The 12,565-nt window shown below is 45.2% G+C and overlaps 1 protein-coding gene across 3 annotated transcripts in view; it reads right to left on the minus strand.

Annotated features, from left to right (window-relative positions):
- Positions 1 to 3,435: 3,435 nt before the first annotated feature.
- TPST2 (tyrosylprotein sulfotransferase 2) overlaps positions 3,436 to 12,565 on the minus strand; it is a 63,204-nt gene continuing 54,074 nt past the window's right edge. For all 3 annotated transcript variants that reach the window (XM_020996498.2, XM_078154397.1, XM_020996499.2), the window contains 4 exons: positions 8,748 to 8,946; positions 7,020 to 7,070; positions 5,512 to 5,559; positions 3,436 to 3,964 (listed from right to left, as the gene is read on the minus strand). In XM_020996498.2, coding sequence (XP_020852157.1) covers positions 5,518 to 5,559; positions 7,020 to 7,070; positions 8,748 to 8,946 — 292 coding nt within the window. In that variant the 3' untranslated portion in view covers positions 3,436 to 3,964; positions 5,512 to 5,517. The remainder of the gene's footprint in view (positions 3,965 to 5,511; positions 5,560 to 7,019; positions 7,071 to 8,747; positions 8,947 to 12,565) is intronic.

Consider the following 12,565-nt stretch of genomic DNA (forward strand, 5'->3'; position numbering starts at 1 on the left):
TAACTTGTTTGGACATAATTATTTGCTTTTTGCCTGTCCCTACATTAGACTGTGAGCTCCTTTAGAGCAAGGATTATTTTTGCCTTTCTTTGTGTCCCCAGCACTTAGCATAGTGCCTGGCACATAGTAGGTGCTTAATGCCAGTAGACCAACTGGCAGTGGGGAACGTGCTTCATCATGGGTCCTCTGTAGACGTGGTTGGTCATTGCATTGATCAGAGATAATAAGCATTCCATTGTTTTCTTAACAATATTCTTGTCCTTGCATAAATCATTCTCTTGGTTCTGCTCATTTCACTCTGTATCAGTTCATACCACCCAGGGTTCTCTAAAGTGTTTCTGTTATCACTTCTGACAGTACAATAACATTCCATTACATTCATATGTGCCACTTTGTTCAGTCATTCCCTGATTGGCTAGTGGGCCTTCAGATTCTAGGTCTTCGGTTTTCTTCCCTCACTCCCCTTTCAAATCCTTCTTTTGAGTTTTTGGGGTGGGCATTTGGGGAGAACTAGCATCTCTGGTGCGAGGGCTGCTGAGGCCCTTTTGGGACTGCTTATCTCCCTTTGGTGTCTACCTGGCACTCAATTCTCACCTGTGGCTCCAAGAAGCTGTAGCATGTGCAGTGGCCACACCCCAGTAAACCATCTAGGCAGATGGGTTAAACCAGGTTGAAGGTACTGACAGGCCTCAAACCCATCGGTGAATTAGGGAAATGTCTACTCCACCCATGTAAAAACTTCCCCGGTGAAACTGGTGGAAGAGAACAATTTGTTCCAGTGGCCATGAAGGTGGCTGAAGCAGGCATTGTAGAGTGCCTAGAGCTTGATTAGGCATCAAAGATGCCAAGGTCATCCACTACATCCTGGGCCCTCACCAGTCTTCTTAACTTTTGATCTGCCACTGGTCTTTGTTGACTCTAGAAGAGAGAGTAAGGCTGATGGCTTTGTGTAACTGACCCTTAAATCCAACTCACCTAAGAGTCTAGATGTCATTTAGAATTTTGAAGGCATCCCTTAAGGATTTCAAGAAGCGGAGGGAGGAGGGGAGACCACTCCAGGCAGACACACGTCCCTTTGATTCAGAGGCACTGGACTCCTCCATTAAGAATAGAGGGAGTGAAGAGCCATGGAGATAGGAAGAGGGTCATGCCTAAGGAATAGGCTGATGTCTTCCACGGAGCGTGTGGAATAGAAAGTAAAGGTAGGAAGGAACCAGGCTGTGAAGAGCCTGAAATGCCAAAGAGAGCTTGTTTTTGACTCTAGAGGTAAGAGGGAGCACTACAGTTTATTGAAAGGGACAGCAGGTGACGTGGTGAGACGTAGACTTTGGAAAAATCAGTTTGGCAGCTGAGTGGGGCATAGATTTGAGTCAGGAAAGGTATGGAGACCAATTAGAAGGCTGTTGGAATAGTCAGGTGAAAGGGAATGAGGATCTATGTACACAGAGAAAAGGGGATGTATATAAGAGGCAAGGAACTGGATATGGGGGCTAAGTGAAAGTGAGAAATCAGGGATGACACCTAGGTTATGACCCGGGTTGACTGGGAAGATGGTAGTGCCTTCTCTAGTACCGAGAAAGCTGAGAAGAAAGAAAGGTTTGGAGGAAAGGTGATTTTCATTGTCCCCTTCCTGTCTAGTCTTCTTAAACCTTACCCCGCTTGCCAACACACACACGCACACGTGCGCGCACACACATGCGCACATGCATGCATACATGTCTCTCTGATCCGGTGGCCCTGGACTCCTCCATTAAGAACTTCCATCCAATAAAGCCTTTTTCAAATAAGACACTCCATCTCCAGGCTCCAGGTATGTTCACTGGCCGCCCCTCACATCCAGACCTTCCCTCCTCATCAACCCTGTCTGGTGGCTCACAGACTACCCTCAAATCTTAGCTAAAGTACAAGTTTCAGTCAGTTGACCCGTTCATTGCTGAGGTTAATGTCACTCAGAGTACAATAGTCCAATTAGTTTCAATCAGCACAATTAGACTGAAGGTCAATGCATATTGACAATGCACATTCTAGGCCACAGTGAGGTCAGCTGGCCTTCCTTGATTCTCTCCAAGCAGCAGTGCTGAGGGGAAAACATCTGGCTCAGAATGAGAAACCCTCATTTACTTTTGGGGTTTTCCATCTACATCCTTACTTATAGGTGAGGATGAGGCAGGACATGGTGGCTTTTGGAGTTCCCTCCAGCTCTAGACTTGTGATCAAGAATAGACATTGGTTCAATATTAGGGATGAAAAGCATCCTTAAAAGTCATGGAGTCATAGATTTAGATATTAGAGAACAGGGCTGCTAGAGGGCACCATAGTGCACACAGCACCAGGCCTGGAATCAAGAAGACTCATCTTCATGAGTTCCAATCTGCTCTCGGACACTTCCTAGCTGGGTGACCTTGGGCAAGTCACTTTACCGTGTTTGCCTCAGTTTCCTCATCTGTAAAATGAGCTGGAGAAGGAAATGGCAAACCACTCCAGTATCTCTGCCAAGAAAACCCCAAATGGGGTCACGAAGAGTCAGACAAGACCCAATAACAACAAAATAATAACAGCCTTATGAAGTGCTTTAAAGTTTGCAAGCACTTTACAAACATCTCATTTGCTCCTCACAATAACACAGGGTAGAGGCTATTATTATCCCCATTTCTCTGAGGAAACTGAGGAAGACAAGAGGTAAAATTACCCAGGATCACATAGCTGGTGTCTAAAGATGGATTTGAACTCAGTTCTTCCTGACTCCAAGTCTGGTACTTTATTCCCTTGGCTTCTTCAGAATGAAGTTTATAGTTCTGACATTTGGAACACAGAAATTGGAGCTGGGAGGAGCCTTAGAACATAGACTGTCAGGGCTGGAAGGGGCCTTAGAACACAGAATATCAAGGCTAAAAGGAGCCTTAGAACAGTAAAGGTCAGAGCTGGAAGGGGCCTCAGAACAGGGGATGTCAGAGCTAGGAGGGGCCTCAGAACATGAGGTGTCAGAGCTGGGAGGGGCCTCAGAACAGGGGATGTCAGAGCTTGGAGACATTGTTAGAATAATGTCTAGTGTAATTTGAACTTAAGTCCTCCTAACTCCCAGGTCTAGTAGTCTTTCCACTCTTCCACATAGTTGCCTCATATACATCATTTAGTGCAATATTCTTATGTTGCATTTTATGAAGAAGGAAACCGAGGGCCAGAGAGGCCCCCAGTCAGTGGGATGCTTCCAAGCACCCCTCTGGTTTCTTAAATACTTCTGCTACTTTGCCTTTAGAATGTAAGCTCATTGTGAATAGAAATAATTTCATTCTTCCATACATTCTTTGTATCCCTAAGACCCCATCACAATAGCTGGCACATAGTAGGTGCTTCCATATTGATTACCTTCTCATAAACCAGTTAAGATGTAATACAGAAAAGTATAGAGTTATGCTTCAAAAGACACTCCCACTCTTGGTATTAAAACAATATTTTATTTATGGGAAATAAAGTGATGAAGTGTATCCAAACTGCTCCATATATTAAATTCTTAAATAAGTTTCTGTAATTTCTCAACCAGGGAAGGACGGTGGTGGCCCACGCTGCAGTGCTTCCTCTGATGACCGAAGCCTCCAAACTACCCCCTTTTAGTTTTGAAATCTGAGGAGAACCGAGACCATTCCGGATACAGTTTAAAAAAAAAGTCTCAAGTTGACGAAATGAATAGAAAAGGTCTACATTGAGAAACCTGAGTTTTACCCCCCAGGTTCTCTCCTCTACAGAGTCTCCCAGTGAGGGACAGAGTTGAGTTTTTTTGTTTTTGTTTTTATTTTTCCCCAGAAAATTTCAAAGATCGGAGGATTTTGCAAAGAAATGCAAAGATGTTCCCCGTACAGTGGTCCTGAATTGGTGAGAATAGCAAGCAATATGCTTGGAGATCCGATTCCTAGTCAGCTGCAAACTTTCTTCTCTGGTCGATAAACAAAAAGCCATTTGCAGAGCCCTGGAAGGAGAGAGAAGCCTGTGAGCTACATGAAATAAACACTCCCCATGGGCAGGGGGGACAGGTGAACCCCTGCTAGTCTCCAGACAGAAGTACGGATGTCAGGGCTGGGAGGGGCCTTAGAACAGGGAATGTCAGAGCTGGGAGGGGCCTTAGAACAGGGAATGTCAGATATCAATCAGTCTAGGTATAATTTCAATGGAGGAACCTTATAGATTGCTACCTCTTCTGCAAATCAGACTCAGAAAACTGTCTACAGAACTAGCAGTTAAGGGATGGGCCCGGGGGTAAGGGATGTCTGAGGTAAGACTGAGACCAGGTGTGTATCTGTGTAATTTTTGTGTGTACATGCATAGATACATGTATGCATAGACACACATATCCATGCATGTGCACATATGACTTATATAATAAACGCTAGCACTAACATAGCACTTTACAAATATTATCTCATTTGAGCCTCCAACAACCCTGGAGGCTAGGTTGCTATTACTAGCTCCCTTTTAAAGATGAGGAAAAGGAGGCCATGTGAGGTGAAGTGATTTGCCCAGGGCCACAGAGCTCACCAGGTTCTGAAGCAGGATTTCAGCTCAGGTCCTTCTGTTTTTTTTTTTTTAGGCAATTGGGGTTAAGTGACTTGCCCAGGGTCACACAGCTAGTAAGTGTCAAGTGTTCAGGTCCTTCTGACAGCAGGCCTGGCATCCTCTCCACTTCCCTGCCTAGCTGCCTAGATGTCCATGACAGGCAGCATGACATGAGGCTGAGTGACCTCAGAATCAAGCAGACCCCTCTGGTAAATACTGCCTGTGTGGCCCTGGACAAGTCAGTGCTTTGAGCAAATCTTTATAACTGAACGATAGAAGGAGGGGCTGATCTGCACGGTGGATGGAGTGTCTTCATTCAGGACTTCCTCATACTAATGAAATCACAGGTTCAGTCCTCATCCTGTGTGTGTGTGTGTGTGTGTGTGTGTGTGTTTCTATATACATCCACTTTCCTCACTTAAAAACGGGAGGAAAAAAAAGGCAGAAGACTCAAAATGCCAGGTGGCCCATCTTCGGGGGGGGCTGCCTCAGTCTTTCAGGTAGGTGTCTCCTCGCTGTACGAGACCATTCTCTGGGACGCCCTGATTAGAGGGCTGGGGGGCTGGGAGCTCAGTCCCTGGGGCACACCAGAAATAAAAGTGCAAACCAATGAATTCCTGCACAGCGCAAACAGACCCTGCAAGCGATGGTCAGAGAAGTGGCTTCTTGGGGTTTCTCAGCCCGGGAAACCAGAGACGCCAAAGGACCAGGAATTCAATCTGGTGGGATCCTCCCTAGCACCAGGGTTTGATTCATATGGACCTCGAGGACCACAGAGAAAACGACAATAATGAAGAGCTTGGTAGCCCAGGAAGTGAGCGGGAAAGACCCAGGAACACTGGCGGGCAAGGAAGGCCCAGGTGGTGCAACGTTTCAGGGGATGCCTAATCCCCCTTCCTTTTAAGCCAGTGAATGGGCCAGGAAACCTAGAGGGCCCCAACAAGAATCACAGCTGTCCCGTACCTGGAATCATTCGCTTCGTGAGTGAGAAGAGGTGGTGTTCGGATTCACCTGCAGGCAAAGGGAACAGACAAAGAGAAAAGTCACTTAGGCTGTGGTGTAGACCAGAGGCCTTGAACTCAGCCAGCTATGACGAAACTCTCAAGTGTGGTCCCCAGCCAGATTAAAATGGAATTGGAAATACAGAACAACATAAAGAAAAATATAATACAGCAGCTGGCAGGGATTGGTTTCCATACGAGCTGACAGCACTGGCATACACTGCCCACCTCTCTTGTTTCCCTGAAATGTGTCCCATCAGTGCAGTGCTGATAGATGGACAGACATAGATACAGATATACACATATACAGTATGTATATATAAATATATATAAATGTGTATACAATATAAAATTATATACATACATAGGCTTATATATGGATGTATACATATATGTGTTTACATGTGTGTGGACTGTATATTTATACATCTATATGTATATGCTTACACATATATACACACATGCTATCTCCCCTTATAAAATATAAACTTCTTGCGGGCAGAGGCCATTCCATTTTCCTGTCTTAGCATCTCTAGCTCCTATCTCATTTCCCAGCACATAGTAGGTCTACAACAAGCAATGCTTGTTCATTGAGTGAATGACTGACTGGTCTGTATTCCATGATGCTTGGCACAGTGTCTGGAACACAGTAAGTGCTTAATAAATGTCTGCTGGCTGAATGACTGACTGCCTGTCTATCGCCTCATCACATTTTCTAGCTCTTTAGGGTTTGCTAGGCATAATGAGATCTCGCAGTGGGTCTTCAGCTGCCTGTGGATAATGAGAGGTGAGCCATAGGGGCAGCTAGTGGGGCAGTGGATAGAGCTCTGGCCTTGGAGTCAGGAGGACCTGAGTTCAAATCTAGACTCAAGACACATGACATTTACTAGCTGTGCGACCTTGGGCAAGTCACTTAACCCTGACTGCCTCACCAGAAAACAAAACAAACAAACGAATCGAATAAACAAACAAAAAAAAGAGGTGATCCATTGATCTTCCACTCCACAATAATGTCCTGTGGACTGCCTTCCCAAACTTGAGGCCTACCAGTATAGATAAACCCAGGTAAGTACTGTGAGCAGATTATAAGGGAAGGGTATGAGGAGACTGAGAAATGACAGAGAAGAGAGGTCTAGCTGAAGAAGGGTGATGACAGACTCATAGAAGTATTAGAAGTGGAAAAGACATCGAACACAAAATGCAAGAGTAATGAAAGACCTCAGAACAGGGAATGTCAGGCCTGGGAAGGACCTTAGAAGAGGGAATGTCAGGGCTGGGAGGATTAGAGATATCATCTTCAATCCTCTTATTTTAAGGATGAAACTGAAGCCTAGAATGGTTAAGTAACTTGCCCAAGGCTCACAATACAATACAGGCAGAGCAAACCCTTGTACCCTAAGCCTGTGTCTCCCAGTATAATGTTTCTTCCTTCAGGCAAATAGGAGTAAATTAATTTACTTGACTTCTAACCTGTAAATGTCCTTTCAAATTTGCTGGTGTTTTAAAATCTCCTTTCATGATCTAGGAAAGAAAACAAAATCAAACATCAGTGACTCAACTTTGAATAAGACACCCAGAATCTGACTGTTTGGCCATCTTCCAGACAATCCATTACCAAGGTCATGTAAAATAAAAACCATGATAGCAACAACACATGATATTAATAGCTGAAAGTTCCATAGTATGGTAGACACATCTCCTTTGACTCCTCTTAGGGTGCTCTTAAGGTGTTATACTCATAGTACAGATGAGGAAACCGAGGCTCAAAGAAGTGACTTAGCCTAGGTCACACAGATGGTAAGAGGTGAAACAGAGACTCAGACCTACTTTTTCTTCAAGTCTTTCCCAAATACTAGAACTTCTTTCTTGGGAGCTACCTATGTGAGGATAGTTCAAGGATAATATACAAGTATAAACTGAAAGCCATAAGTAAAATGACTTCTCCAAGATCACGAGGTTAGTGTGTGCCAGAGCCAAGATTCAGAGTTAAATCCTGTGACTCCAAATCTGATGGTTTTTTATTGTTATTATTATTAGTGTTATTATTACTGTTATCAGGATCACTGTCATTATGGTTGTTGTTGACTGACATTGGAATAGCACTTTAACATTTTCATATCTTTAGAACATAGAATGTCAATGGGGGAAAGAGCCTTAGAACATGGAATATCAGTGGGGAGAAGAGCTTTAGAACATGGAATGTCAGCGGGGAAGGGGCCTTAGAACATGGAATGCCAGTGTGAGGAGGGCCTCAGAATGTGATAGAGTGCAAGGAGTGCCAGATGTGGATGCAGAGGTCCTGGGCAGGAATTCCTCCTCCATCACTTCCTGGCTCTGTGACCTGAAGCAAGTAACTAGCTCTCTCTGGGCCTCAGCTTCCTCATCTATGAAATGAGGGAGTGAGACGAGCTGGGTCCCCTTCCACAGCCCTTTATGGTTTGTAAGGAGCCTTCCATACATTCTCTCACCTGGGGCTTATTTCCACCTTCCCAGGGGTAGGTCCTATACTGCGACTATGCCTATTAAAATAGAGGAAAATGGCACAAAGAGATTCACCCAAGGTCACGTAGCCAGGAAGTGGAGGAGCCATGACCTGAACCCGGGGCTTCTGACTCCAAGCCCAGGACTCAAGTCACTGCACCTGCATTGCTTTGCAAGATCTGTAAGGTGGGGCATAACTCACAGCATCCAGGCAAGATGCTACTACTTCTACTGCCCTGTAGATGGCGATCAAGACTTCACTTGCCCTCCCTACATGCCTGCGAGGGCCCTTAGGTGGCGCCATAGTGCATAGAGCACCAAGCCTAGAGTCTAGAGGAGCCTAGGGGAAGACTCATCTTCCTGAGATCAAATCTGGCCTCAGATGCTAGTTGTGTGACCTTAGACAAGTCACTTAACCTTGTCTGCCTCAGTTTCCTCATTTGTAAAATGAGCCGGAGAAGGAAATGGAAAACCACTCCAGTATTCCTGCCAAGTAAACCTCAAATGGGGTCACGAAGAGCTGGACACAACTGAAAAAACAACTGAATTACAACAATAATATACCTGCAAATTCTTAGACTGAGATAAAGATACCAGTGGAGTTCCAAAAATGCCTTGGAGTTGCATTTTTAAGTCCCAAGGAAACTGTGAAGTTTTCTACCTAGGGCCTACACTCTTCCCAGCCAAACCCCCAAATGGAACACACCGCTTGCTCACCCGGTTTGTGTTATTGATGACGAGGGGGTCAGGATTGCCATAGTTTGGCGGGTTTGCATAGGGATCATAGCCGAGCCTGGCCAACATTGGGGCAATCCGGGCCATGTCCTTCAACACATCTCCTGGAATATGGCCGGTCCATTTGGACAGAGCTTCCAGGTTCACAGGCTTGATGACCTGGTCAGTCGACCTCTCTATCCTGGGGAGAGATGATTGAAATTCACAGGGTCACCAAGGTGAAGGGGAATATCTAGCACGAGTCCAAGTCAACAACATTTGAGACGAAGCACCCTGGTACAAGACGGTCACCTCCGGCCCCGAAATACTATAGGGCTTGGATGATTCTTACCTGGGGGGATAGCCTGGCATGGTTGGTCAAGGGCTGGACCTGGAGGTCAGAAGACCCAAGTTCTAGACCTACCTCTCACACTTATTGGTTATGTGACCATGGATGAGTCACTCATCCTACTCAGTCATCACCCATCAAAGTCTCAAGCAACTCTCTGTAAGATGTAGAGAAGGTGCTGATCTGGACAGGCAGAGGGAGGGTCTCTACATGGACAAACATTACAGATCTGGACCACCCCCCCAAAAAAAAAATCAAACACACACATCTTTTAAGTGCCCACTATGTTCCAGGTTCTCTGGGATAAAAAGTGATATGGTTTCTTCTTTCAAGAAGGTTATAATCATAGAATCTCAGAGCTGGAGGAAAGCCTAGAAATTGTTTAATCCGATCTATACTGGAACAACAGTCAGTTTATTGTTTAGTCCAATCTATAATGGAATCCTCTCCATTACCCAGTAAGCGGTCATCCGGTCCTTGCTTAGAGACGTCTGGTGGAGGGGAGCTCCCTCCCTTCTCTCAGCAGCCCACTGCCCTTAGGGTCAGTACTAACTGGTGAAGAATTATTGCTTACACAAGCTGAAATTTGGCTCTTTGTAACATCCACTCATTGGTGGCTCCCAGTTCTGTCCCCTGGGGCCAGAGAGGATAAGTCTGGTTCTCATTCTGTATGATGGCCCTTCAAATAGTTGAAGGCAGTTCTCATGCCCATCCCCAAGATCCCTAGTCCCTTCACTTGAGCCTCACATGACATGAGCTCAAGGTCTTTCATCATCTGATTAGATTGGGCCCAATTTCTAGTCTTACCATTACCTCTGAGAATCCAACTTGGACAAGATACCCAATATCCCTGGGTCTCAGTTTTCTTAGTGGTAAAATGGTGGGAGAAAGGCAGCTATAGTGGAAAGAGAGCTAACCACGGAGTTAGGAAGACATGAGTTCAAACATGGCGTCCAACACAGACTTGCTGCATGACCTTGGACAGGTCATTGAACCTTTCAATGCCCCAGGTATTCTCTAAGACCATAATCTTGTAGAGGGAGTTTCCTCACTGGGAGTTATGTATGCCAATAAAATCACAAATTTGGTTCAAAACCAAAAAAAAATGAGGTCAGACTGGAAGGCCCCTGGGGTCCTCTAATTATATGATCTTGTGGCTATTCAAATTCACTCTAACCTCCATCTCTGCCTGGGCCATACTACTCTTAATGGGTCTCAGTGATATGCAGCCTTGAGGCAGCTAGGTGGCTCAGTGGATAGAGAGATGGACCTGAACTCAGGAAGACCTGACTTCAAATCCTAGTTCAAATCAAATTACTAGCTATGTGACCCTATGCAAGTCACCTAACGATTTCCCTTAGTCCACTGAAGAAGGAAATGGCAAACCACACCAGTATTTCTGCCAAGAAAACCCCATGGACACTAGTAGCATGTTATGGTCCCCAGGGTCATGAAGAATCAGACACGACTAAATAACAACGTGTAGCATTATCTCACAAAATTTCTACCTGTGCCAGTGCACAGGTCACCTAAGGAGTTGTTAATGATGCTACCCTCTACACCAGAAAAATCCCATCCTTCCGTCATCTTGGTACCTCTTGCAATATTTCCACCCAGTTCCTGGGCCCAGCTCATGAGGGATCTCTGCAGTGACATCTTAGCATCTTTAAAGGGCTGAGGGACTAGACTTACCAGGACAAGAAGACACCTCTGAGTCCAACACACTCAGCCAACAGTCATCCTGAGCAGAGTTGAGAAGAAAGCCTACTTGGAGTTCAAAGAGTCTGTCTGGGGCTCACACTATCACTGGAGACTCACCTACCTGCCTTTCTTTGGATGTACAATCAGGAAGACCTGAATTTAAACCCTACCACTGACACTTACTGGCTGGGGGACTTGGGGCAAATCACTTTACGTTCTTCAGCCTCAGTTTCCTCACTGATAAAATAGAGAAAATGATAGCACTCCCAGGGTGGTTGTGAGGAGTGAATAAGATAATATAACTGAAATGCTTTGCATACATTAAAGTGCTATGTAAATGTCAGTTTTCAGCAGCAGCAGCAGCAGCAGCATCTCTGTCCTGGTGGGTCTCCAAAAGCATGGTTTACAAAGAGGCAGGATGGTACAATGGGTAGATTCCTGTGGCTTAGAGTCAGAAGAGCCTGGGTCCACATGCTGCCTTGAAGATTTACTTAATGGGTCCTCTGCTGCACTAGTCAAACTCTGAGGTAGATTAAAATCAATCTGGGGTTTTGTTCATGTTTCAGGATGTGCACCATGTTATTTACAAATAAAAGTTTTCTTATAGTAAAAAAAAAATAAAAAAATTTACTTGATAGATGAAACTGGGCAAGACACTTAATCTCTATGTGCCTCATGCAACCCCTTGGGATTTATCTACTAGCCATCTGGTCAAGAATCATTTATTAATCACTTCCTATATATTAATCACTTTCTATGTGTTAAGCTACAAAGAAAGGCAAAATCACATCTACAACATCACAGAGGGGCTGCAATCTATGTCAGCGAAGGACATCCCCAACCAGGAATTCCTGATGCTGACAAAATCATGAATGCTTCAGGATTTTCTAATTACAAACTAACATGCCTAAGGTTGTCCATCTAGACCTATCTATACATCCTACAGGGACAGAGAATCTTTGGATGTCTGGTGGAAAAGAACTTCATTTAGTCCAACCAATCTATTTGTACAGATGAGGAAACCAAAGTACAGAGTATAAGGCTGGAGAGGGGCCTAGGATCCTGCTACTCAGCTTCCCAGAGAGACACCAACCATTAGCCCATGGCTGTAACATGGCTACTCTGAAGGGTCCCCATGACACCATGATTCCTTCTGAAACCTAGACAGAACAGGTTGGAGAACTGGGATGGCTGAGAAGAAATGGAGGCCAGGTACAATCCAAATTGGCATTCCCAAAGTCCCATCCACTAACCAGCTTCCCTAACCTTAGATCTTGGGGAGGAAGGAAGGAGGAGTTTGGAGCCACTCAAACCACTGTGGTTCAGAGTGTGAGAGACCTCGGAGGCCCAACATCCTTTGGAGAAAAAAGCATAAGGGCTTCATTCTTGCAAAGGCCTCTTCTTCCTCTGTGAGCTGCCCAATATCTGATTACAGCTGAAATTCTGGGACAGGATGTGAACTGCCCAAAGTCCCACAGCTAAGCAGTGTAGGAAAAAAAAAACATGGATTCTAGTCCCCTGGTTCCCAACGCATGGCTCTCTTCCCTGAATCTCTGGTGAACAGAACTTTCCTTTGGACATTGGGTAAAGCAGCTATTGAAACCCAGACACAAAAGGTCAAAGAACTGAGGAAAGACCTTTGGAGTTGCAGACAAGCAGGAAGGAGACGTGGCCTGTTATTAGCATGGCCAGTACCTCAAGCTGTCGGGAGGCTGGCTCTGTCTCTGTAAAATGGAGAGAAGGACCTTGGCTCTACCTGCCATGCAGGGCT

Source organism: Phascolarctos cinereus, unplaced genomic scaffold (genome assembly GCF_003287225.1).
Source record: "Phascolarctos cinereus isolate Bilbo 61053 unplaced genomic scaffold, phaCin_HiC Scaffold_4;HRSCAF=312, whole genome shotgun sequence".
Taxonomy (NCBI): domain Eukaryota; kingdom Metazoa; phylum Chordata; class Mammalia; order Diprotodontia; family Phascolarctidae; genus Phascolarctos; species Phascolarctos cinereus.